We start from the raw sequence: 26,890 nt of genomic DNA on the forward strand, positions 1-26,890 counted from the left end.
ACATTGTCTAGCTAGGAGCAATTCTATCTAGTGCGAACTTGACAGTACTTTTCATACATTTCCCAAAAACCCATTTCATTTCAACCATGTAAGTCTTGTCTCACAAAATAGCAATAAGGGGGCTGGAGGTGGCTCACCTGGTAGAGTGCACACATTGCCATGCACCATGACCCATGTTCAGGCTCCTGGCTTCCACATCGGAATGCCTGCAGTGGGGGTGAGGGTGAGGGGCAAGGTGGGACAGGGAGCTTCCTGACCAGTGAAGTGGTGCTGTGGTGTCTCTCCTCCTTATCTCTCACTACTGAGAGAAGGGGGGGAGAAAGCAGTGGAGTTGTACAGGTGCAGAGACCCAGTGTGGTAACCCTGGTGGCAAAAATAAATAAAATGTAAATGAACTGCAGTGACTGCTAGAAGATATGCTCAGAGTTCTAAAGAATTAAGCACTTGATGCTGAAAAAAAAAATTAAAAATGTCTAGAAAAAATTTTCAAAAGAATATTCTTGGTTTTCCAGTAACCTTTCAGAGTATAACACTTCATCCCATTACATATTTTTATTTCCTTAGGTAAAAGGGATTTAGTTAATGAAATAGAGAGCAAGATATCCAACTCTGGAGCCTCAAGTTTGCAAAGCATGTGCTTTATCACTGAGCCTCCTCCCTTCTTATTTTATTAAGTTCTCTCCTTCTCAGCAGATTCTAGAAAAAACTGAAACTTGCTTCCTCCTTCTTTCCTTCTAGGACACTGGCTTCAATATTTATTCTGAAAGTGCTCTTTAAAAAAGTGACATACAGAATTGTTGGCTAGTAACTCTGAACTCAGATGGCTAAGGTTTGTCCGTTTCCCTGGTTACTAGTGTCCCAAACACAGGCACTCTACCCCATCATCTGGGTGTAAACACCCCCCCCCCCACACACACACACACGGATGGGAAATAAGCTAGCAGAGCAGTAATAAGCTGCTACTCTTACCAACGTAGTTCTCTCTGCTACTCTTGTGGCTTTCCTCTCTGGAGAGCCTGTTCCTTGCCCTTTCAAGGACTATTTCCAAGGGGCCATCCAGGTAATGGTGCACCTGGTTGAGCACGTTACAGTGCTCAAGGACCTGGGTTCAAGTTTCCAGCCCCCCACCAGCACCAGGGGAAAAGTTTCATGAGTGGTGAAGCAGCTGTGGGTGTCTTTCTCCCATCCCCTCTTCCCTCCCAGTTTTTTGTTCAATAAATAAAAAAATCTTTAGAGATTATTTTAAATAGTATTATTCCCAAGACTCCTGATCCACTGTTTCCCTCACCTTAGGCTGACTTAAAAGTTGTTATTCTGATTGGATGTGCTAATGGAAAAATGCAGATCTTCCATCTCCAAGCACTTCCCTCACCCTAATCTACCCTTCCATATAACTTGATTATAATCAATGGCATTTTCACTCTCTCTCTCTCCCTCCCATCTTCCTCTCTCTCTCTCTCCCTCCCATCTCCTTCCCTCTCTGAGGACAGTATAGAGTTCTGGCATATGTGGTGCCAGGAATCAAACTCAGGATCTCAAGCTTGGGAATAAAGTATACATTTTAGTAAAAAAAAAAAAAGTCATAAACGAAAAAATAATACTGCAGCTCGTTTTCTCTCTAGCCAGTAAAGTCTTCTAACTTTTATTCCCAAATGTGTCCCTAGTCTATCTTTGTTTTATTACATTAGTTTAAGTTCTTTGCTTCTGATTTTTCCCTTAGGTACAAGGGATAAAACTCATACACAGGAGGTTGGGCGGTAGTGCAGTGGATTAAGTGCACGTGGTGCAAAGCGCAAGAACCAGCATAAGGATCCCAGTTCGAGCCCCTGGCTCCCCACCTGCAGGGGGGTTGCTTCACAAGCACTGAAGCAGGTCTGCAGGTGTCCATCTTTCTCTTCCTCTATCTTCCTCTCCTCAATTTCTCTTTCCTATTCAGCAGCATCAATGGTAACAATAACAATAACGACAACAAGGGCAACAAAAAAAAAAAAAGGGAAAAAATGGCCTCCAGGAGCAGTGGATTCATAGTGCAGGCACAGAGCCCCAGCAGTAACCCTGGAGGCAAAACAAAACAAAACAAAAACCCCTCATCTATGCAAAGCATATCCTCCACCACTAAGCTAAGTCCTCTGCTTTTGACTCATTTTGCCCCCTACTGTCTTCTTTAGTGAATGATTTATACAAGATCCAAACCTGATCCTGCCTCCTTCGCTTTAGTTGGCACACAAAGGTGAACTAGGCCTCAACTAGGAAGTTGTGTAGAGCCCTTTATCCCTGGGTCCTTGCAATCTTTCTAGTTATCTCCTATCAATCTCTACCTCATAGGAGCATATTGAATGCTGTGCTGCTCAGGTGTAACTTTCATCATATTATGCTGTAATTGTTTCTGCATTTGCCACCAGACACTTCCCCATGCAAGGAATCAGTTTTGTGTCTTTTATTTCTCTTATTTGTGAGAAAAGAAACAGTAACTTAGGAAAAAAGAATTAAAAAAGGTAAGCTGTGACAAATGTATGGTCCTTCCTGCTAAAAAAAAAAAGTGAATCAAATTTTGACATTATTTAAAAGGAAAAATGCTTAACACACACAAATGCAAAACCTCTTTTCATGTGAATATCGTGTAGGTAGGTAAAGTACTGTGAAAGGCAGAATGAGTCCAACCTTGAAAATGCAAGTGATTTGAGTAATGGAAAAAGTTATAGCCATGTGTGTGCACACACTGACACACATCCGTGTATATATAGTATGTACATGTACATATTTGTATCTATCAATATGATTTCAAATACTTTTCCTTAGCAAGAATTTTATTCTATGCCTGGCACAGCTGGAAATTAGCTCATTTTGGGTCTAAAACAAACAATGAAAATGATAGTGGCATAGCTTTCATTATTCTTATAGAGAATGTTGACATCCTGTCTAATTCTTGGTATAGGAAGGAAGCAAAGCCCTAACAATAGCTGTCTGTCTTGAGCTTTTTGTTTTTTAAAGACATTATGCCAGAGTCCCTAAGACTTATTTCTCCATGAAATTCTATGTCCAGTAAATATCAACTTAGTTTTCATCAAGTTGAACAATGTGTACAAGGGGGTACACTTTACTGTATAGGATAACCCAGGCTCACACCCCTGGCCACAGCATGGGAGCACATGCACAGAAGCAGCATTGCCAGTGGTGGAACAGAGTTGTGTTTTTCTTTCTCCCTCTCCCAGTCTGTCTCTCACCCTCTTATCTAAAAAAAGGAAAAAGACAGTCTGTCAGGAGCTTGTGAAAAAAAAAAGAGAAAAAAAAGCAAAGTATATAAAAGCAATATACTCTACAAAATCAAAGACTGTCCTACTCTTTATCTCTTTTCAATAGACGGAGGGAGGGGGCCAGGTGGTAGTACAGCTGGTTGAGTGCACAAGTTACAATGTGCAAAGACCCAGGTTCAAGACCCCGGACCCCACTTGCAGGGGTAAAGCTCTTTGAGTGTATAAGTAGTGTTGGCACGTGTCTCTCTATCACCCCCTTCCCTCTTGATTTCTGTCTCTATCCAACTAATAATAATAAAAAAAGATAGAGAGAAGGAGACAGATATTACTGTACTGAAGCTTCTTTCAATGTGGCAATATGGTGGGGGTGGGCTCAAACCCGGGCCACACATATGGTAAAGCAGCACACTATCCAGTGAGCTTTTTCTCAGTCCAATAACTTCATTTTCATATAGTAATACAAGTGATAGTTTGAAAGATTCTATTTAGAAAAGTTAATGTTAAAAAGGAGAAACTGGGGGCTGGGTGGTAGCCCAACACGTTAAGTGCACATGGCATGAGTGCAAGGACCGGTATAAGGATCCCAGTTAGAGGACCCCTGCTCCCCACCTGTAGGGGTGTCACCTCACAAATGGTGAAGCAGGTCTGCAGGTGTCTATCTTTCCTCCTCTTTGCCTTCCCCATCTCTCTTGATCTCTCTCTGTCCTACCCAACAACGACAACAGGCAACAAAATTTAAAAAACAGCCTCCAGGAGCACTAGATTTGGATAACCCTAGAGGCAAAAAAAAAAAAAGGAAAAACTAAAATGAAACAAAAAAAAGAAAAAAAAAACACAACTTTTTGTATGAGTTAGTTTCACATGAAAGAAGCCAGAGCATTATTCTGGCACATTCAGTACTGGGGGTTGGACTTATAGTCTCAGGCATGCAAGTCCTGCATTTTAATAGCTGAGTTGTGTTCCTGCTTACAAGACAGTAATTCATTTATTTATTTATTTTTATCATTATTAGGGCTTTACCAACCCAGGCCAACTTTTTCAGATAGACACAAGAGTGCTGGAAAGACACCACAGTATCAAAGCTTCCCCTAGTGCAGTGAGCATCGGGCTGGAACTTGGTCAGGTGCATGGCAAAGCAGGCGCCCTCCCAAAAGAGCTATCTTGTTGATATCAAAGACAGTTCTCAAAATGTAAAAAACAAACAAAACAAAAACCAAAAGCAGATAGAAGCAGAAATTAAATATGCAAATTTTAGAGCCCTCGTGGAGATATTTTGCTTTCTCCTATGTTCATATTTAAAAAGGAATTATACAGAAACAAATCAGTTCTATTTTCAAAAGAATGAAGCATATCATTAGGTAGACTGATAGTCTAAAGCTAAAGAACAGACAAAAATAAATGCTAAAGTAAATGTGAACAGTCATTGTAAAATGTCATTTTTGAGATAAAAAAATCTATTGACAATTTTATTTCTAACAGGAGACTCCTAAACATACCAATTAAATTTACTAGTATAGAAAGCAACACTTAAAGCTTCAAGACAGAACATCAATGACAGATAAAATAGTTTAAATTGCTTTCAAGTTTGAACATGCTAGAGTGGTAAATGCTAGCTAGTATAGCTAATACGCAGGGGAAATTGACGAAAGGAACAAATTAACTTTCAAAAAAGGGGTCAGTTATCAAACTAATATGCTCATCTCAACAGCAGAGTTTTTATAATATATATATATATATATATTGTTTATTGGATAGAGACAGAGAGAAATTAAAGGGGAAGTGTGAGACAGAGAAATAGAAGAATATTTTTAGTGGTAAAACTAAATTTTTAGTGGTAAAACTAATTTTTAGAATTTTCATTCTAAAAATCAAGTAGATAAGGAAGGTTATTTATTTCTCTGTACTTACATTTTTCAATCAAGTTCCTTTTAAAAAATATCCCTGACTTTTAGGAAGAATGGAGAAGTGAAAAACAAAGACCCCTAAATAGTATCATTACTTTAGATTTGCTAGTACATTATGTAGCAACAGCTACACCCAGTGGCCAAGGATAAGCAGTGATGTTTTCTAGCTATTAATAGCTTTTTTTCAGTTTATTTAAGGGTTAAGAGTAATCTTTTACAACAATTATGTTTAAGAAAACACTAAGAATCCTTGGGTGAACAAAGGCCTCAGGGCACAAGCTTGCAATAAATATCCATAATAATTCAATTTTGAAAAACAGTTCAAAGAAAACTCAAAGCAAATAGAATGTACAGATACTTTATTGCTCACCTTTCACACAAAGCACACCTCCAGCCATTTTCTTTCACAGCTTGACAATGTTTATGTTATACAAAAACCCAGCCAGAAGCATTGTGTGGATTTCAGTAAAGGAGAATGTAAAACATCAGCTCAGCCAGGCTTTTGTTTTCTGCAGCAATAATAAAGGGCCTCCTGCACTAAGCAAAAATCTGTCCTTTACCCACTCCATAGTGCATTTCCTCCATTGCAAAAGAAGTTTCCCGCCCCGAAAGCAAACTAACTTGTATTTGCTGAGTCAGTGGTATTCACTCATGCATAAAACAAATTTCAGTTTGCTGTTTCTTCTAGCAGATTTCAAGTAAAAATTAAGGTTGAAGGAGGAACTTGTTTTGAATGGATGCAAGTCAGTTTGAGTTGCTATACTTAACTAAAGGCCTATGTATACTATAGGTTCACAATTTAGTTTGCTTTTTATAATCCTTATGGGTTTTGGCCGTGTCCAAGGTTCTCAAGAGTTGAGCATATAGTACAGTATTCCATGAAGAGGATAAGGCTACTGGATGTGCTATCTGCAGAAGAGCTCATTTAATAGGAACAGACGTAACTTTTCTATCATGAAGCAAATGAGGCATAATCTCTATGAATAAAAAGCCAATCAGGGCAGAACTGTGCTTGGAAAAACAGGTACCAGGATTCTTTAAGGAAAACACACACAAAAATGTTTCATTAACATGAGGAAGGCCCCCTAGTTATAAATCTAAAAAAACCTAGGAGACTCCTCATTTTCAAAAAGCTTATTGAAAACTACTTTATTCAAGTAATTTCTTCAAAAAGTATGCATGTTCTGACTGTGGAATTAGTCTACTGGTCAATTAAAGGCAATCTTAGTTACCTTTAAAAATTTCTTCATACAAAGGAGAGATGTTATGTTTCTCAAATAAACAGCATTATGTAACTCCATTAAAAAAAAAAAAAACAGAATTCAATGAAGACCTAAATATTCTCATACTAAGCAGGAGTCTGCCTGCCTGCCACCTTGGTCTCACATTAATTCAAAATCAAAGCTGGACTTAGAATTCTGAAACTAGGTTTCTATTACTTGAGCTCTAGCAAAATGGATGGATCTGTAACCTCAACTAGTATAGTGTCTTCCCTGTCCAAACCCAGAGTGGTTATACTGATAACCTCCATGTTGGAAGTGCTGTTCAAATTGTCCCCCTTGGTGGTAATTCTGGCTCCCTCGTCCTCCCCAACCTCCACCTTGGCCTCCACGTCCACCTCGGCCTCCACGTCCACCCCTCCCTCCTCGACCACTGCCTCGATCACTATGGTGCCCACCATCTTGGTATCTATTGTCCTGCTGGTAACCACCACCCTGGTATCCACTTCCTGTGTATGTAGATGTTTGAAAGCCACCGTAGCCACCACCTTGATAGCCACCACTGTGGCCACCATGATAGCTACCTGGCTGATAACCTGAATCTCGATAGCCACCATCTTGGTAGTTGCCTCCTCCTCCACTCCCTCCATCTGTCCAGCCTCCTTGGTGTTTATTTCCTCTTCCTCCCCCTCGGCCACCATAGTCATAGCCACCACGTCCACCTCTCCCTCCTCCTTGTTCATGACCACCTCGGCCTCCTCCATATGAGGAATGTTCATAGCCACCTCTCCCTCCTCCTCGGCCTCCTCCTTGCTGCTGGGGTCCATCTTGTCTTTTCTGCCATGGTGGCATTTCGGGGGGTGGGGGTTCAATCTCATTGGGTCTACCGCCTCTGTCGGGCACCCTGCCCATCAACACCTAAGGAATGAGAGAGACTTTGTAAGTTCTGTGATTTTTTTTTTTTTTTTTTTTTTTTTTGAAACAAAGAGCCTTGTTCTCAAGTTCTGTCATTCTATAAACAGATACTGATGTATTTGGAAGGGAGTTAAAGGTAGTCTTTTTCACCTTATTAATGGCACAGGCAGTCTTTTCTCTGATAGACCCACTGCTTGTCCGTAGGATCTTGGACAAATCTTGTCTTGCAGCCAAAAGATGGGCAACAGAAATAGTGCTTTTAGGAGATAAAACTGAGCGTTTGGGCTGGTAAACCTTTGCTAATTTTTCTGTTTGACTCTGTTGGAAGAAAGTGTTTAAAGACATATCAGTTTTCAAAATTATGTAGAAACAAATTAAATAAATACCTTAGATCAAACACATCCATTTTATCCATTTAAATATAAATGTAAGCCCATAGCAATTTTAATTTCCCCATCTTTGCTTATTACGAGGCAACAAATGTTAGCTGTGACTAACTTGTACTAATTACACGGCAAATTGATATTTTTTTGCAAAGTGCTAATACTTTTGATATTTAATACACTCCTCCACTCTAAGTTATTTCAGTAAGAAAAAAAGGTCACTGGCTCAGGAGTAACACGATAGGGAAAGCATTAAATTTGCAAACACAAGCCTCTAAGTTCAATCCCTGGCAAAACATATGCTAGAGTGATACTCTAGTTCTCGAACCCCCATAAAAACTAAATATATCTTAAAAACAGAAAAGATAGGAGTCGGGCGGTAGTGCAGTGGATTAAGTGCACGTGGCACAAAGCACAAGGACTGGTTTAAGAATCCCTGTTCAAGTCCCTGGCTCCCCACCTGCAGGGGGTCACTTCACAAGTGGTGAAGCAGGTCTGCAGGTGTCTATCTCTCCCCGTCTTCCCCTCCTCTCTCAATTTCTCTCTGTCCTATCCAACAATGACGACATCAATAACAACAACAATAAAACAAGGGAACAAATAAATAAATAAATAAATAAATATTTTTTAAAAATAGAAAAGATAAGTAGAGAGTCTATTTTAACCACTCAGTAGAGGTCTAAATTAAGATTCATGCTGTGGTATATCTCTCTTCTCTCTTGCTCAGTATATAAAATAAAAAAAACTTAGGTGAGAACACTGTTTGGTGGTATTGCACATGTGCAACTATCAGTTCATTCTCTGGTACTACATTAAAAATAAAAAAGCCGGGGGCCAGGTGGTGGTGCACCTGATTAAGTGAACATGTTACAATGCGCAAGGATCCAGGCTCAAGCCTCTGGTCCCCACCTGCAGAAGGGAAAGCTTCTCCCTCTCTATCTCCCCTTCTCTCTCAATTTCTGACTGTCTCTAAAAATGTTTTAAAATGAAATATAAAATAAATAAATATAAATAAATTGAAAATAAAAAATCTAGTAGCTCTAGAGAGAAACAAATCACTGGGAAATTAAGAAACCTGAATGCCAGTTAAATATATTTGATATCATAGAAGATATCTACTAAAAACTGCAAGAGAGACATAGCAAAAGAGGACAAGAGCAGAACAATATTTGGTAAATCTGTCAGCTATATGTTTAGGTACTCAAACATTGCTGGTAATTATTTAGGTAACATTATGCAAGAAAGATATAGAACAGTTTACTATAACATATAGATGAAGGATGATAATACATTGGAAATAGGTGTTATAGTTACAACTGATTATTTTTTATTTTAAAAATGTGCTTTTAGAAATGAATAGAACAAAAAGACCGTCATTATAAAGCTTATCTATAGAATGTTTCCTGAGTATGTCTATAACATTTTTTACCATGCCTATAAAATGTGCTTGACCAAACACTTGTGAAATTAAAACTTTTGAGAAAAATGTTTTTGTAAATTTCAAATGAAACTGATTTAAAATACAATTTCCCATGTGAAATGCAAGTATGTATTTCATTACGTAAAATGAAGATCACTGTGCCTATCACAGCATTTTCTGTATGATTTAAAATGAAGTCTTTTTTTTTCTCATCAGTATAGTTATATACATCACAGAATTACTGTTTATTACAGTTCAAGAGGCAAACGCTAGAAGAAGAACAGTTCAAGAAAATATTACATATCATCTAGTTTAACTATGATGTTTTATTTTTTTTAAAGATTTTATTTCCTACGATAGTTTTGAGACAGAAGGAGGAAGGGAAGGAGGGGGAGAGAGAGAGAGAGAGAGAGAGAGAGAGAGAGAGAGAGAGAGAGAAACATGAGTCTCACTTTAGTATATTTGATCCAGATCAATCTTGGAGGCTCAGATAGGGAAGCTGCACTCTTCCCTAGTTGCAAAAACACGGCATTTTAAAAGATGTCAATGGGCTAGAAAAGATTCGCTGATAACTGCACTGCCATGCATGACCTAGGTTCAAGCCCTGGCACAACATGAAAGGTATCATGGCAATAGAGGAAGCTCTGGTGTGGTGATGTCTTTCCTTCTAACTGAATGAAAAGGTGGTCCAAAGCAGTGACATCATTCATGTGCCAGGCCCCCATTCCACAAAAATGAAGACTTCAGAAATGAGCAAAGTAAATGGGAGCTCAGTGTTGGCATCCCAGTTGGAAGTTCATTAACATCAACGCAAAGACCAGAACTGCAGTGTTGGAGCCTTAATAAGTACTTTAGCACCGTCATGCTTTTGTACCTGACATGCGGATTGTTTTCGAAATATAGCTTTCACACTGACATTGAAATACTATTTTTAATCCAAAATAATTTAAGGGATAGTACTTTTTTCCCTTTTAATTTTATTAGTGACTTAATTGATTTACCCAACTATAAGATAGCAGAGGTATAATTCCGTACTATTCCCATCACCAGAGAATCAGAGGAGGGATAGACTGTCTGTGTGTCTTTCTTTTTTCCTTTCCCTTTCTTTCTTTCTTTCTTTCTTTCTTTCTTTCTTTCTTTCTTTCTTTCTTTCTTTCTTTCTTTCTTTCTTTCTTTCTTTCTTTCTTTCGCCTCTAGGATTATTTCTGGGGTTTGGCGCCTACACTAAGAATCCACCACTCCCGGAGGCCATCTTTTCCCATTTTGTTGCCTCTGTTGTTGTTGTTATTGTTGCTGTTTCTGTTGTTGTTGGATAGGACAGAGAGTAAATTGAGAGGAGGAAAGACATAGAGGAGGAGAGAAAGATGGGCACCTGCAGACCTGCTTCACTGCTTGTGAAACGACCCCCCTGTAGGTGGGGAGCCGGGGGCTTGAACCAGGATCCTTATACCGGTCCTTGTGCTTTGTGCTACCTGAGCTTAACCTGCTGCGCTACTGCCCGGCCCCCAGGATAGTATTTCTTAAGCAGCATACATAATAATTTATTCCCAATGAACAGCCATGAAACCTAGGTAAAGTCTCTTTATCTGAGTCTCCATTTAAAAATTTTTTTCATAAAGTTACAAAATCAAAGGATCTAAGACTGATCTCCAAGGCACAGCAGATAAAGAGTTCACACCTTGCTGTGCATGCAGCCCTGAGTACAAGCCCCCAGAACTACAACAGAACACCATGAATAGTACCAAAGGGTGATGTGTGCTGTGTCTCTTCTCTTATCTGTCTCTCTTGAGCTCTTCAAAAAAATAAAGAGCAGAATACTGGGTAGGGAGGCTACTCAGTGGCACTGAACAAGGGCATGGGTTTGTTCCCTGGTGCTGCATTAAAAATAAATTATCTCTACGACTTCTTTTCAATACTAAAAATATTATAACTCAATACACATCTACTCTAACAATTTAGAAGCCAAATAGTACTGTGCTAGGATTTATAGGTTTTAAATGATTAACTATTCTATTATCTAGCACTAGGGAGACAGCATAATAGGCAAAAGTCTTTCATGACTAAGGCTCTAATGTCCCAAGTACAGTCCCCAGCACCACCATAAGCCAGAGCTGACCAGGGCTCTGATCTCTCTCCTTCTGTCTTTCTCTGTATGTTTCTCTCTAAAATAAAATTAAATTAAAAAGAAAAACTATACTACTAGTAAACTTGCTAATCAACTAAGTAAATATATCATTTGACTCAACTCAGAGAAAAATCTATTTTTATAAATGAATGCACTATAAAGGGAATTTCTAATACTAACACATCTGGACCAACACTCCACATATATTCAAGGACTAGTTCCATTTCAGGATTTTAAGGAAATCAAATTACTCGACTATTGCAATGTATTTCCATTTATTGATTATGTAGTAGGATCTAATAATCTGTTGAATGACCAAGAACTTTTATCATCTCATTTAAGCACCAATAAAACTTAAGGCTTACAAGGTTCTCCAATTCTCTATAAGCAGATCATAACATTTGGCCTTTTATTTCTGAATTTAATTGGCAAGTTAAATTGCTACCTTAATGTCTGGTTATTAATTGTTTTGAAGTTATGCATAATTCTTTAATTCCCCCAGTCACACTTAGTCACTTCTAGAATAAGGCCCACCTGAAATTTCCATGAGTTCATAAAAATAAATCCTGTCAAGTTAGTAAAAACTGAAATGAGAACTATATACTCCACTTATTGACCTACATGAACAATTTACTCTATCTAGCAAAATCTATTTAAGAAGTGAAAATGGAAGACTCAGCTCTGTGATAAACATACTCAACTCCTTCCCCAGCTACAACTGTTAAGGCAGTCTCCTGTAAAACTGGAATGGAATGTTGGGTAGTATGGTCAGTCCTCTGATATTTTCTACTAAGGGCTGTTTTCTTCAACCCCCCCCCCCCCCCCCCACTTTTTAGGAGTGTATCAGCAGACTCTTGCTTCATCAGAATCAGCCTTCTTAGTCCTCTAGTTTGGTAAATTATTTAATATGCATTTTGGTGATTCTCAAGGGTTTTGTTGAAAGCAATTTGAAAGTAAATGTTAATAAGTAACACTTGAAAAATAAATATTTTCATTACCGAAGAACTGAAAGAATAGCTACTCAGCAACCCACAAAGAAAAATTCCTGCATGTCTGCTATGTACTTCTCTTGTAGTCTCCACTCTATTTAAGCCATACTAGATCATATCTATAAATACTCTGTTGTTTTAAGTTATTTATGTGTACCTTAGCCCGGTCAGACCAGCCAAAGGACTGGACAGTGACATCCAAACGTTTTATTAGCAGCTTTCGCCGAACCTCATATTCATTGGCTATGGCTTGGTTAATTGCTTCTATCTTTTCCTGAAATGAAATTAAAAAGAGCAGTTAGAATTTAACTCTGCTCCAACTCCTGTTCTAAATGGAAGAAACTGTATCTGTTTCATTCACTTACCAAAAGATAAAGTTATTTGACATAAAAACAGTTTTAATAAATTAAGATAACGAAACAAAAGGCAAATACTGCCTTGAAGCACACTGAAAGTAGGTAAAGTATAAAATCTCCTTTAGATTTTCCATCATTCACTGTGTGAAGCTCAGCCTACAAGTGTCTGGCTTGAAGACAACCCATTTGGCAATTAGAAACATGCATCATAGTGAACTTCCATTTATTTTAATCAGCTGTGTGAAATATTGACAAGTTATGAAAAGTGCTTCTGGTCTTAAATATAATTACTCTGCATAAATCTTAAAGAGTACAAAAAAAAAAACGACTAAGATGTCCACCTAGAAAGCTACGTATTTGAAAACGTAACTTGAAAAGTACAAAGTTTAAGTGTCGATATCAAAACCGGGAAATAGATGGTTCCTTACGAAGTTTACTCAAGAGGATCTCTACTCACCCAGTGGGCCGGTCCCATTGGCTTCTTCAATAAAGGTTTCCCCACATGATTGGGTGGAACTTTTGCTAATGTTTCCTTTAACTGACACAAAAACATAAATAAATGAACAAACAAATCTACGAGTCGAACATAACTTCCTCATCTTCCCAACTCCCATCATATCTTGCCATCAAAAGAAGACTCCTGACAAAAGGCAAAGGTGGAGGATGCTTTGAAATGTAAAGACCCACACGGTAAAGACACTGGCTTGTCCTCTCGTGCCTATGGACGCATGATTCCTTCTGCTCCTACCACAGAGCCTGGTAACAGCAGGCACTCAATGTGTATTTGCTGAATAGATGAATGAACACACAGAAAAATGTGGACTAGGGAAACACTGCAGCTCCCCAGAGTTCAGCCAAACTTAAACATTATGGAGTCTGACCACCCCATAATGCAAAGGTAACAATTAAGAGTTCAGCAGATAAGCACAGAGAAAGTAACTCTGCTATAGCCAATATTATTTTGTTCTTTCATTCACTTTTTATTAAAATGGCTTGTTCCTAGTCAAGTGTACAAAAGAATCGTTACTAATAATGTGTGGCAAAAATATTTCTACCTTATTTTTATGTATTGGACTATACTATACTAATGGTCAGCAAATTTAGTTTGCCAGCTGAATTATTTTAGACTGGAAATGACTGAACTAATCCCCCCCAAATTAACATCCTTTATTGTCCAATCAATGGAGAGGAAGGTGGTCACATTTAATGATAAAGATATTAAAAATAACTGGATTGGTGTTCAATGATGAAATATTTAAATGATTTAATTCTTTTCATAATATATCTGTCTGGTTCCAGTATATGAGTCAAATGAAAGTTTTCCTTTTGAAAAGAAGCATGCTAACAAGTTAGGAAAAAAAATGAAATACTAATTTTTCTTTAAGGTATCTAGGATTTAAAACCCAAAGTTCATTTATTAATAATTATTCAATAATAAGCACATTTGGCTCCCATAAAGAGAAATTAATTTGCTTCATTTCACACAAAAGTAGGACTATGCCTTTAATACACTACAATCTGGTACTAAAGGTCTTACTTTTTTTTCAATCCCGCTGAAGAATTGGAACATAGTTATATTGGCTGGAGGTTTGGACATTCCTAGAGCAATACATATGCCTTTCAACTCTTGAAAGACCTCACTACCGCCTCCTTCTTGAGCTTTTTTTGGAGGAGTATTCACACAGAGCATTCTGGCAGCTTCTAGTTCTGAGATGAGGTATGCTGAAGTAAACAAAATAAGATTTCAAAATGAGATACAGCTACAGTTAAAAATCATAAGTCTGGAGTTACAATTCTATAGACCTAATGATATGTAATTTTTAAAGCTGCAAGAATGGACAAAAACAAGAAAGGAAAATAATTTTTACCTGTGAATGATATGACATTTAAACGGGTTCTGTAATTCAGGTATTTAAACAACACTTAATCTCTAGTGGTCGATTTAAAAGTAAATGATTCTTCTGTGAAACCAAAGGATCAGGGTAGATTACATCTACAAATAAGGATTATTAAACTCCTCATATTAAGGAACCTCCAGAACAGGGGTTGGCAACTGTTAACACATTTGCAAAACATGACAAGTGGCCAATTCTAGCAAAAAAGAAGGTCATACATTTATTTGTCCTTCTTACCACTGATATGTACCAGTGATACAACTACCTTGCCCTCTTGTCTTCTTAGTCTAGAACTGGCATGAATTATTTCTAAGTAGTCCAACTTTTGTTTACAGAAGGGGGAAAGAAAAAATTCCCTTATGTATCCCATTATCCTCAAGCCTACCCTACTACAATCATTCAAAGAAAACTCTATCTTAGGGTCCCAACCCCCAAAACCCCTTTTCCAAATAGAAAATAACCACACCCAGTCACTTCTCTGCCCTCTAAAGTCTTTTTGTGTCAGTATCAATCCTGTGTGCTGAGTTTAGTCAGGTACAGAGGGCTGCTTCAAAAGTTTTAGCAGAAGGTATTCAATCTTTTTCCTTTAATCTTCCCAAGGACATTTAGATTTTTAGAAAAGATGACTGATAATGAATCTGAACCCTGGGATTTCAGAGTTATATGACAAAGTCAGAACCTTGTGAAAACGTAAGGAAGATAGTTTTGCAAAAAAAAAAAAAGTTTTTGTTAGGTTCTTAGGTCCTATTTGATATACACAAAAATAGTAATAATCAGTTTCCTTTCCTCTCCTCTCCTTTTTCCTTTCCTTTCTTTTCTTTTCCCCCAAAGTATAATGCTAGAAGTACAGAGGTCATGATTTTGGCAGATCATTTCTGGAAAACCACCAACTTCTCAGCTAAAGCAGTTAAGTACAGCTAAGTTTCTGAAAAGGTCATTCAAAATAGGTTTACTAAAAATTTGACATGTTCTATATAGTAAACTCTATGTGTTGTTAACATTAAAACAGTAAAATCTCAGTGGTGGAAAAATAGTCACTGTGTCTGGAACTCTGCCACTTGTTTTCATATTGCCTGTGGAGGCTTATATACCTCAATAGCAGAGGATAGGTTGTGGTAGAGAAGTTATAGCCATAGGGCCAAAAACTCTTATTACTCTCTGACCCTTGAAGAAAATGGTTGCCAACACTTGTTCTAGAAAATCATATATTATATGATTTAACTAATGGGTTCCCTCAATTTGGGATAGCACAGCTCAGACATTTATGAAATCAGTTCACCAATACAATTAGCATAAAAAAACATTAACTGTACTCAAGGGTTCCAAATACTAGGAGACAACACTGGAAATAAAATACCAAATGGTGGAGCTTATCTCTTTACAATCTACTTAGTGATAAAGAATACATACATAAAGAGATGAATAGTTCTTTACCTACTAAGAACTCAGATAGCTGACTTATTTTACCTAAAGGACATAATCTAGTATCAGAGAGACCAAAGGAATAGCCCAAACAAATCTTGACACAAAATCCTGCTACTCATTCGAAGTTATTCTATTCTACTAACATTTCTAATGAGATTGGTTTAGCTCGACCCCCCCTCAAAACATAATGTATTAAAAGATTCAAATTAGTAAGGGAAGAGTGCTGGAAGAAGTAAATTACAGCATCAAGATGTGAAAACTGATACTTGGAAGATGAGAACTATTAATACAGAACAAGTAGAGAATGAGTCTAAGTACATATACACTAGAATGAAAGAGGATACAAACTGAAGAAAATTATTTTTGAAAGGGGATATAGCAAAAGCAAAGACAAAGAGGGAAATAAGTAGTGAATATGAATGTATAAAGAACTTAAAGGCTGGGAAAGTAGCTCAGCTGGTAGAACACAGGACTTGTATGCCTGAGGCTTCTGGTTCAAAGTACTGACTTATTGTTTTGTGATTCTACTTCATACAAAATGAAATAAATCTTAAGAAAAGGAGTTCAAGGAACAGACTATCCTTTAGTTGATTTAGTTATTTAATTGAAAAGCAAGTTTAGCATTTTCTTTTTTAAAAGGTATCTTTATGAAAGAAAGGGACCAGAGCACTGCTTAGTTTTGGCATATGTGGTAGACTGAATCTGGGGTCTCAGGCATGTCCTGTGCTCTCTCAAAACATCTCCCTGACTACTTGTACATTTTGGAAGAACTTATACAGTGATAGCACATTAAAATAAAATCTGTAATTATGATCCTATGTCTAAAATAATGACGTTCAATGTAGTCTGCTTAAGGAACAGGAAGGAGTAAGACATTCTATAAAAATTCATATTCAAAGTGATTTTTCCCAGCTAAGTGTCAGCACTAAGAAGGTCAAACACTGAGCTCTTTGGAAGAATTAGTTATTGAGGGTCTTTACTAAGCTTTCCACACAGCTGTTGTCTCCCTATGTAAGATTACATATTCTAAGTGCCAAATATTAGGTATTGGGAAGGATCCACAGTGCTACAAAGAAACAATCAGTGAGTAAACAGTGGCTGAGCCAGTTATAAATATCCCACAATTTGAAGAACACTGAATACATGCATAAGAAAGAAATACAGTGGTATCTAAAGCAGTACCTAGCATACATACATACATACCCCCCAGCAATTGACAAAAGAACTTATAATGGTGATTAGAATAACTTCAGTTTCTAATTATAATGGCTATGGACATGTCTTTCAGAAACTGTAATACAGTTACATTTTTCAGAAAGTGTAATACAGATGAATATTTAAAAAATCCTCTGTATTTAGTCTGTCATAACAAGAGCAATAACATCCAGTTAACCAAAGCTCACTCTCAAGTGCTTTAAGAATGCTACAAAAATTCTAAGAGACTGTCATGTTTATTGGAGAGTTTAATTAAAGTAATGAAATTTTGAGTCTACTTACTGGTTTTTCAGGGTGAATAGTCGCTAGCATATAAATACATAGAAAGAAGAGCTTTTTATAAAAATTGATTTCTTAAAGAGTGATGGGAAAGTACAGGAATAATCTAAATATTACTTTAAGAAATTTACACTGTAATTTTACACATTTATAAACAAAACTGGAACCTTCAACTACCTAACACAAAGAAATAATAATAAAAAGATAATTTTAAAAGCTCTTCATGCAGTCTCATTTAAAGCATGCTTCTAGCAGGGAACGTTCATGGCCATACACTGGGAGGAAGATGTGTGGCACTCCCTTTGGTCACAGCAGCTTGAGTACCAGCAAAATGAATTGGTAAAAAAGTAGCAATCACAAATCAACGCTACTCAGTGCCCAGTGCCAATGGCTGCTACACTGGCAACGTAACAAAATTTTCATTAAGACGATGAAAATTGTTGGAGTTAGGTCCATAGTAAAACCCAACTGTTTGAGTTGTAGAAAACATGAACAGAAAAAAGCAGCTACATTTAGTAGCCAGGAACTTACTGAGCAAAAGGAGGCAGTTCTTCTGAACAAGAAGGCGCTTGGTCACATCCCCGGATGTCAGTGATGGATAAGGACAGTTCATTTCCCCTAGGAGCCCACTCACCTCAAGCTGGAATTCTTCAGCTTCACTGGGGCCTTTAAGGAATGAAAATAATCTTATTTAGTAAAAATGATCTTTTTCCATTAGCATGAGCTATATGTAAACTATATTTTAATATAATTCCTTCCCCCCAACACTGAGTCTCTTTTTCTTCAAATTTATCTTCTTCATTCCAGCATTGTTCATTCTTAAATAGTTTTCATTAGGCTACTCCCTTAAGAATCTTAGACTTACTCATTTCTGTCTCCTCTTATCTAACATTTATATATTCCTAGAGTCTTCATAGCCTCTCTGCTTTGTCCTTCCCAGTATACTGTTTTGTAGCAGTACTGCTGCGTGCATGTAGGAGCCAGTACCTCCACAGACACTTCCTCTCCTTGTGCCAGGCTGTCTGGTCACTGTTCCAGGAGCCATCTGTCTCACTGCCATTTCTATGCCTTCATTTCAGTTATTCCCTGTGATTACTATGCCCTCTAGTTTCTCCTCCTCTGTCAAATCCCACCTAGGTTTCAAAAGTGATGGTCTTGGGCCGTGAGGTAACCTTCCCCAAGTACTGCAACACTCACTGATCTCCTCCTGCTGTAAAGTGCAAAGTGAAACATTTAATTATTATACTAATCTCTGGTTGTTTTATTTGTTCCTGATATTTCCAGTTAAGACTTTATTTGAAGAGAGCTGACACTACTTGTAGTTATGTATTCCCATAACATGTGGGATACAGAGTTCATTTTGTGTACCAAGGGAAAAACAATGCTCTTTCTAATATTCTGATGGTTTTATATACAAGTATCAAAGAGGGGCAAAAGTTAATCTTTGCACTTAACCAGGTGCGTCACTGCCTAGCCCTAGATAATAATCTTTGAAAGTCATCAGACCTGAGTCCACTTAAGTCACTAAGATCTAAGCTCATTTTCTCATCTAAAATGTGAAGACAAGGGGCTGGGTGGTGGCGCACCTGGTTGAGCGCACATGTTACAGTGCACAAGGACTTGGGTTCAAGCCCCCAGTCCCCACCAGCAGAGGGAGAGTATCATGAGTGGTGAAGCAGGGCTGCAGGTGTCTTTCTGTCTCTCTCCCTCTATTATCACTCCCTTCCCTCTCAATTTCTGGCTGTCTCAATCCAATAAACAAAGATAACAAATAAAAAATTAAATAAATAAAATGGGAAGAGAGCATTCTCAATGCTTAGCAAACTATGAAACTCCAGGGTTTCACAGCTCTCCTTCAGAAACTGCTGGATTTGAAGAGTTCAAGGAGTTGTGTTAAAAGCTGCCCCTCTTAACTTCAATAAGCACAACTACACTTCTATCAATACTTGTTTTATAGATTGGCTTCTATGAAATATTTTTATTTGACTATAAGTCTTCAGGATAAGAATAGTTTCAGGGGGCAGGGAGATAGTTCTATGGCAAAGTGTCTGCCTTGCATGTGGGAGGGCCTAGGCTCCATCTCAGGCTCCTGATGAGAGCAACAGACAAGACCAGTAGAAAGAATCCCATGGGCAGTGAAGTGGTGATGTCTGTACTAACAAATTAACAAAATGGAGGGGACCTAGGAGATAAGACCCTGGATTTAATCTCTAGAAACTCAAAGAAAAACAAAAAGAACAATTATCATCTAGATTAGGTGATTCCAAAACTTGCTACAAACTGAAAATGCTAGGTCATGGAGCAGGGCAGCTTCCAGGAGCACTAGCTCTCCAAACCTGACTGCTGGGGTCAAATTCTAGCTTGTACTAGTCATGTGACCTCAGGCACTAACTTCATTGTGCTTCTGAGTTTACTGTGCAGAGTAGAAAGCTTGCCTCTCAGGATTTCCCAGAGGTGTAAATGCAGGATTTAGCACACAGTGATATGGAAATTGCTTGTTATCACTGTTCTGCTGTAGTCACAATAATTAGTTGTGGGGGGCCAGGCAGTGGCATACTGGGATAAGCAAATATAGTATGAAACACAAGGACTGAAGCAAGGGTCCTGGTTCAAGCCCCTGGCTCCCCACCTGCAGGGGGGTCGCCTCAAAAGTGGTGAAGCAGGTCTGCAGGTGTCTGTCTCTTGCCCTCTCTATCTTCCCCTCCTCTCAAATTCTCTCTGTCCTGTCCAATAAAATGGACAAAGTGGCCACCAGGAGCAGTAAGTTCAAAGGGCCAGCACCTAGCCCCAGCAATAACCCTGGAGGCAAAAAAAAAAAGTAATAATAATTAATACTGAATGCAACTAATGTGCATATTGAATACACTAAACAGGCAAGAGAAGGAACTCTTCAAAATAGGTTTGATGGGGGAAAAAAGGGAGGGTATGGATTTTGTGGGGTAGATAAATAATGGGCATTTTTCTTTGTTTCCATTATAGAGTTACCTGACAGGAGGGAAGCAGATGGTGGAGTATCAGATTCCAAGCTTTTCTCTTGCAGAATCCACAAACTAGTGCTAAAGCAATTAACAAAATTGACAAAACCAAAACAGCTTTCAAGTCCTTGAAGGTGCTGCATATGGCTACAATCTAGTGGTAGGTTCCTAGGACCAAAAAGCTTCCTAATAAACCATTTTCTTTCTCCCGCTTTAATGCAGGGACTTTACATGGCACATGTACTTCTAGGAACTGGTAATGCCAAGAGAAAAGTGCTGAAATTTCTAGCTCTGATCATCAATTTGAGGTTTTCCATAAATGGAGAGTTCATATGTGCTGTAACTGTCACTATTTTTCAGGGGGCTGGGTAGTGGTGCACCTAAGCACACATGGTCTATGTGCAAGAACCTGCATAAGGACCTGCATAAGGACCGGGGTTCGAGCACTCGCTCCCCACTTGCAGGGACATGCTTTACAAGCAGTGAAGCAGGTGCGCAGGTGTCTTTCTCTCTCCCTCTCTATCTTCCCCTCCCTTCTCAATTTCTCTCTGTCCTATCTAATAAAATGAGAAAAAGGAGGGGAAGGAAAGGAAAAAAATGGCTGCCAGGAGCTGTAGATTCATAGTGCCAGCACTGTGCTCCAGCAGTAACTCTAGAGACAAAAATAAAGTAGTAGTCATTTAAAATTTTTTTATTATCTTTATTATTTACTGGATAGCGACAGCCAGAAATCGATAGGGAAAGGAGAAAAAGAGGGAGAGACAGAGATACCCGCAGCCTTGCTTCACTACTTGCAAAGCTTTCCCAGGTCCTTGTGCACTGTAACAAGTGCACCTCAACCAGGTGCACCACCACTCAGCCCCCTAGTAGTTGGATCTTTTCAACCTATATATATATCCATATAATTTTAACAGCTGTATAACTACATTTTGGGTTTTTAACTTCTATCTCTAAAAACAATCAATAAAAAATAGTGTTTGGCTTCCTTACAACTTTTTTTTTTTTTTTACTTTATAAAGAACTTTGAAATTTCAGTTTAGTATTTAAAATATCCCAATTGTCACTTTTTTTTTTTTCACCTAAAGTTATATTTTACTTACTGTTGGTTGCTTGCACATTTTCCTCTAGTTTACAGAGCACTCTTAGTTCAGACACCAGCCAGGCACAGAGTTTGGTAAACTCGGGGGAACTGGCTCCAGCAGAGACTGCCTGAGAGAGCGCACCATCTTCTAACAATGGGCCCTTGTAACTGGTGAGCAAGAAATTACACTTCAGAAGAATACAAAAAAAAATCGCACCCAGTACATTACAGATACAACATATTTAGGTACTATTTGTGTGATTAGTTTAACAAAGATATATCAATACCAATTCCCAAACATACAAATATAAATAAAATTTGTAACTATATTAGACCACTAGAAAAATAAGCGAAATGCATTTCAACCCTTCAGATATACACATATACTTAATTATAAAAATATATCATTAAATTATGTCAACTTCTGTACATTTACTAAAAGCTGTACAAAGGCTTACTTTTAAAATTTAACTGAATCAGGTACTAAAACAAGACTGGCAAGTGATTGCTAATTATATTATAATTTATCATCTCGGAAAAATAATACTTAAGACTATCTTTTCTACAATGTTTTCCAGAAAGCAATTAGGTTCATAATGACTTTCTTTGAAGGTAAGAACTTTCCAAATAAAATCCTCTAATTTTGTACTGCACCAAAGTAAAAGACTCGGGTTGGGGGGAGGGTTCAGGTCCTGGAATATGATGGCAGAGGAGGCCCTGGAGAGGTTGTATTATTATGTGCAAATGTTATACATGTACTATTGTCGACTGTAAACCATTAACCCCCAAAAGAAAATTTAAAAAATCATTTATTTCTACTTTCTCTATATAATGACAGTAGGCTATAGTACTACTAGAGAAATGTCAAGGTTAATTTAATATTTGTTGGTGAGTTGATGTTATGGTGAATAGCTGTATCTGAATCCTAATCCTTTGTTAAGTGGTGCAAATGTAATTTAAAAAAATTAAATGCTGAACTCTCATAAAAAACAATAGCAATAGTGAGCTAGATGTGTAATGAAAAATTTTGTCATTCTAACATTCTTTTAAAATTTTAAATAAAGTGCTGGTGCACATCAACTATGGTCAATATTTATAAATGCTACATTAAATTTACCATTGAAGTTCAATTCCATTCTCCACAACATAATTAGCCCCCTTTACCTGATTTACCCATGCCCCTAAATAATTTTATTTTTAATTTGAGAGAGAGATGCCAGAGTACCACTTAGCTCTGGCATAAGACCGATGCCTGGGATTGAATCCTGGACTTCAAGTATGTAAGTCTTGTGTTCTACTATCACTGAGCTATTTCCCTGCCCTAAAAAATATTTTTGGAAGATTATCTTATCTACTTTTAAAGACATGTCAAAAAGCTATTAAAGGTGATTCATTAAATATATTTAATTTGATGTAAATATAAATATAAAGACATTAGAAAAATGATAATACTCGGGGCCAGGTGGTGGCACACCTGGATAAGTGCACACATTATAGTGTGCAAGGACCCAGGTTCAGGCCCCTGGTCCCCACTTACAGGGGGAGGTGGGGAAGGAAAGCTTCAAGAGTAAAACAGGGCTGCAGGTGTCCCTCTGTTTCTGTCTCCCCCTTCCCCTCTCAATTTCTGTCTCAAGTAAATAAAATATAAAAAAGAAAACTTAATACTGAACCTTTAAAAAGACAGTTATATGCTTATGTGTAGAATGGACTGGAAACATTTAGATTAAAAAATTCATGTTAATAAGCACTGAGTAAAGGCTCTAGAAATTTCCCCTTGTGTTACAAATTTTGATTTCGTTAGTTTATTCTATGAGGAGTGACTTAATTCCGACTTCGTGTCAGGCGAGAAATAAGAGATATTTAACCCTAACATGTTAGTGAACCCTTTAAAAGTACACGCCCATCAGTTTGGGTGAATTTTAATGACTGAATGCTGCCAACCAAAGTAGTGACGGTGAACATTTGTCACCAAGTTTCTGGAAAACCCTTCGGTTAGCACAACCACTTAACTCAGCTATTTATTTGACGGCAAACAATGGCTTTTACGGTACCCAAGAGGAAAAAAAACAAAACAACACACAGTTAAAATTGGGTGAAAGAACACTTCTGCACAGAGGCATCTGTCACCCATGGCTGAAGGATCTGTCCACACAGAAGGCCCCTAATTAAGCGGGGTCGCCTCCATCCTCACCTCCTGCTGGCCTTCAACACTGGCGTCTTTGCTAGAAAGCCTCTGGGGCTTCCCTGCCTCTCCTCCCCAATACTATGGGGGAGACCTCCTGCTCCAGCCCACGCCACCTTCACTGCGCACCCTAACAGTGCCACAGCAAGCGCCCCTCAAAAACCAACCAACCGACCGACAAACCAAAAACCAAACCGCTGGCGAATGAATGCTGTCCAGTGTCAGCAATAAGCCACTGAGCCTGGGATGTGTCCCCCCAGCGAGGGGCCCCATTACTCTTTGCAGGAGGCGCCTTCCACTTCCACTCCTCCTCAGAGACACTGCGATACTTGCCAAAATGCTGAGCCAAGTCCCACAGCCAACAACCACACAGCTGACAAAGAAGAAGAGCGAAAGCCTCCTTCCCTAGACAGATCTCAGCCGATGCTGGGAAATGGCCGGTGTCCTTTCCTCAAGGGGAGGGGTGTACCCCAGCCCCCTCACCCCGAGCCAGGCGCAAAGTCGAGGAGGGGTGGAGGTGGAGGGGGGGAGAAAGTGCCGCTGAAGGACTCGCCTCTGCTTCCTCTCGGGCTGAAGCCTTTGATCTCCACTGACAAGCCACGTACAGCTGGAGGTGCACCCCGAACCCCAACACCGGTTTCCGGGCCCCACTGATCGCAGGAGCGTCCCAGCTCCCCCTGGCTTTCCCCGCGAGCCTGGACGTGGTTTTCCCCGACAGACGCGCAGCCGGTGCCGGCCAGCCCCCGCGGCTGAGCCGGACAAGTGTCAGGAGCAGGGGAGAGACGTGCCTGGATCTGGGGGGTGGGGGAACCCGGCGGCGCTCAGGACTGAGGATGGGGGCGAGGCGGGGTGAGCCCGCCGGCTGGCGCGGCACCTCTGCAGCACGCAGCCCTGTGGCTGGGGGGCGGGCAGGGTGCACGCGTGCGGGGTGCGGGGGTGCTCGCCGGCACAGATGCTTGCGGAGATGACTGGGCACAGGCGGCTTTCGGGGAGCCGCGGGGTGGGCGTCGCGGTTGCAGGTGGCAGCGGAGAGTTCCGCGGACCCGGGGACCCGTTCCGGACACCCCCAAAGGGAGGGGGGCAGGGCGGCAACCTGCGGGGCCCAGAGGGGACCCCCAGGAGGGGACGGCGCCCCGGAGCCCACACAATGCCACGCGTGATGGCCAGGCGTGGCCGTGGGAGGTGCCGGGCCGGCGGGGGACGTGGCAGGAGGGGTGCCCCGGCGGGGACAGCCCCGAGACGCGGGGCGCGGCGCGGAGGGCAGGTGTCCGCGAGCCTGAAGGAGCCGGCGTCCCCAGGGGGCCGGCTCGCGGGACTCCCCCGCGCCCCGGCGGCCTTACCCGAGATCTTCCAACGACTCCAAGATGTCAGTCTCCATGAGGTCACACTCCATGCTGCTGTGGTATTCAAATTTCCGAGGCGTCAGGCTCCCCTCACCGCCGGCAACGCTCCCACTCGCGCCTGCGCGGCCGGCCCGGAACTTCCCGAGCGACAGCCGGCGCCTCAGCCCTCCTCGCACTGCGCATGTGCCGAACCTGCGTGAGGAGCGGGGTCCTGCCCACTGCCCCGCCCCGACCAGCCGGGAGGCACCGCGGGGCACATGCTCAGTGCGGAAAAGTGAAGCCAGTTGCCCGGAGAAGGGCAAGCGGGTCGGCTGCGTGGCAGCTAGGCGTGGGGATCTTTGGAGGGTGGGGGAAAAGCACTTGCGGGTTTCAGTGAATGTGCGCATGTGCAGAGTGTGGGGCGAGGCGGGCAGGGGAAGCGTTGGAAAGTCTCCAGACTAGGGGGTGGGGTGTGAAGCCACGTGTCTGTTTCGCCAGTGTAACCTAAGTAGGTGGGTGTCCAGAGCCGGGATCCTGCAGAAAGGGAAGGATCTCCTCTGTATGATCCGTTGGGGGCAGAGGATGAGATGGGCCAGGTGCCCAGAAAGGTGACACGCCTTTGCATTTCCTTGTGGCTGCAGTGGTCTGGCTGAGGGAGGGAGAAGCCAGCTTTCATTACTTACCAGACCATTGAAGCTCTTTCCAGAGGCTAAGTCTTCTTTTAAAGAGGAGGGGAGACCACTACTCCACATCAAACAGGTTAACATGCACTGATTGATTTGCAAACAGGTTAACCGCCACAGCCACCACCACCACCAAGTCTGTTGCTCAGCACTGGTTTACCGGCAGTGCTGGGGACTGAACCTGTGACCTCTGGAACCTCAGGCATGAATGAATGTCTGATGCACTACTTCTACTCTGGCTCCCCAGCTGAAATAAACTTTTTGTTGTTGTTGTTGTTGTTGTGAAGTCATTGATCCTGACATTAGTTGATTGGGTGTGACTTTTAACTCACTGTGATTTCTTGGCAGTGATTGCTTGGCTATGCGCTTATAAGTTATTTTTAAAATGATAAAAATTATTTTCAAAGTGATGGTGCATTAACAAAAATGCATTTAAGGGGCCTGGATAACTCACCAGGTAGAATGTACACTTTGCTGTGCTGAAGCACCCGTATTCTGGCATGGCACCAAGTACAACAGGTGCAGTGGTGTCTTTCATTTTTTCTCTTTCTCCCAATTTTAAATTTGAGAAAAAAAAATTTATGGGAGAGGTGGAATCATAGAGGACCAAAGTCACTGTATGCCAAGAAAATTAAAATGTTCAAAAAGAAGAAACGATTATATTTAAGCATAAATTGGCAGAATTCTGTTCCATGGCATAGGCATTTTAAAAGGAGTCCTCACATTAACATCTCTAGATTTTATCGTGTAGAGCTCAAACATTTTCCTGGCTCATGGATAAATGTGCCTTCTTCTTAATAGAGTTTCAGTGCCCTATTTTGCATCATCTGCAGTGGGAACAATTACTATGTGTCTGCTGTATGCCTGACATGACATTGTTCCATTGACCTGTATTATTTTATGCAATCAAAAAGCTGTGTAAGTATTATTTCCACTTTATATGTGAGGACATGAAAATTCACAAACTTAATGAGGTGAGACCAATAAGATGCTGGAGTTAAGAGCACAGGGCTTGTGTGCCTGAGGTCCTAAGGTCCCAGGTTCAATCCTAGGCACTACCACTTGCCAGAATTTAGCAGTGTTCCAGTCTTTCACATAAAAATGAGCCAAACAGGAGCTAGAATTTGAAGCAGGTATATCTATACTTACTTCATTTTATTTAATTAATCAAATAAGTTGTAAGCAAGGTATGTATAAAAATAAGAGATCAACCAGTTTAAGGTTGTATATAGTGCGTATTAATTACTTTATACCAAAAATGGAATAA

The 26,890-nt window shown here is 40.0% G+C and overlaps 1 protein-coding gene and 1 non-coding gene across 2 annotated transcripts; both read right to left on the reverse strand.

Annotated features, from left to right (window-relative positions):
- Window positions 1–5,500: 5,500 nt before the first annotated feature.
- FAM98A (family with sequence similarity 98 member A) lies at window positions 5,501–25,157 on the reverse strand. The gene is made up of 8 exons (XM_007526894.3): window positions 24,959–25,157; window positions 21,456–21,604; window positions 17,912–18,046; window positions 14,104–14,288; window positions 13,024–13,104; window positions 12,368–12,484; window positions 7,444–7,611; window positions 5,501–7,296 (listed from the first exon to the last, which is right to left on the reverse strand). The coding sequence occupies exons 1-8, from the start codon at window positions 25,009–25,011 to the stop codon at window positions 6,631–6,633; spliced, it is 1,554 nt and encodes a 517-aa protein (XP_007526956.1). The 5' UTR covers window positions 25,012–25,157; the 3' UTR covers window positions 5,501–6,630.
- On the reverse strand, window positions 11,972–12,111 carry LOC132537955 (small Cajal body-specific RNA 4). The gene has a single exon (XR_009549356.1). It is a non-coding gene; the product is annotated as a small Cajal body-specific RNA 4 (non-coding RNA).
- Window positions 25,158–26,890: the final 1,733 nt, after the last annotated feature.

Source organism: Erinaceus europaeus, chromosome 3 (assembly GCF_950295315.1).
Source record: "Erinaceus europaeus chromosome 3, mEriEur2.1, whole genome shotgun sequence".
In the NCBI taxonomy this organism is placed as follows: Eukaryota; Metazoa; Chordata; class Mammalia; order Eulipotyphla; family Erinaceidae; genus Erinaceus; species Erinaceus europaeus.

Excerpts from the sequence above, each read along its gene's own strand:
- FAM98A (XM_007526894.3), bottom strand. The coding sequence starts at position 25,011 with ATGGAGTGTGACCTCATGGAGACTGACATCTTGGAGTCGTTGGAAGAT. Across the intron at positions 14,289-17,911 it reads GAACTGCCTCCTTTTGCTCA|CATACCTCATCTCAGAACTA; the intron begins GTAAGTTCCTGG and ends TGTTTACTTCAG. Across the intron at positions 12,485-13,023 it reads CAATGGGACCGGCCCACTGG|GAAAAGATAGAAGCAATTAA; the intron begins GTGAGTAGAGAT and ends ATTTCATTTCAG.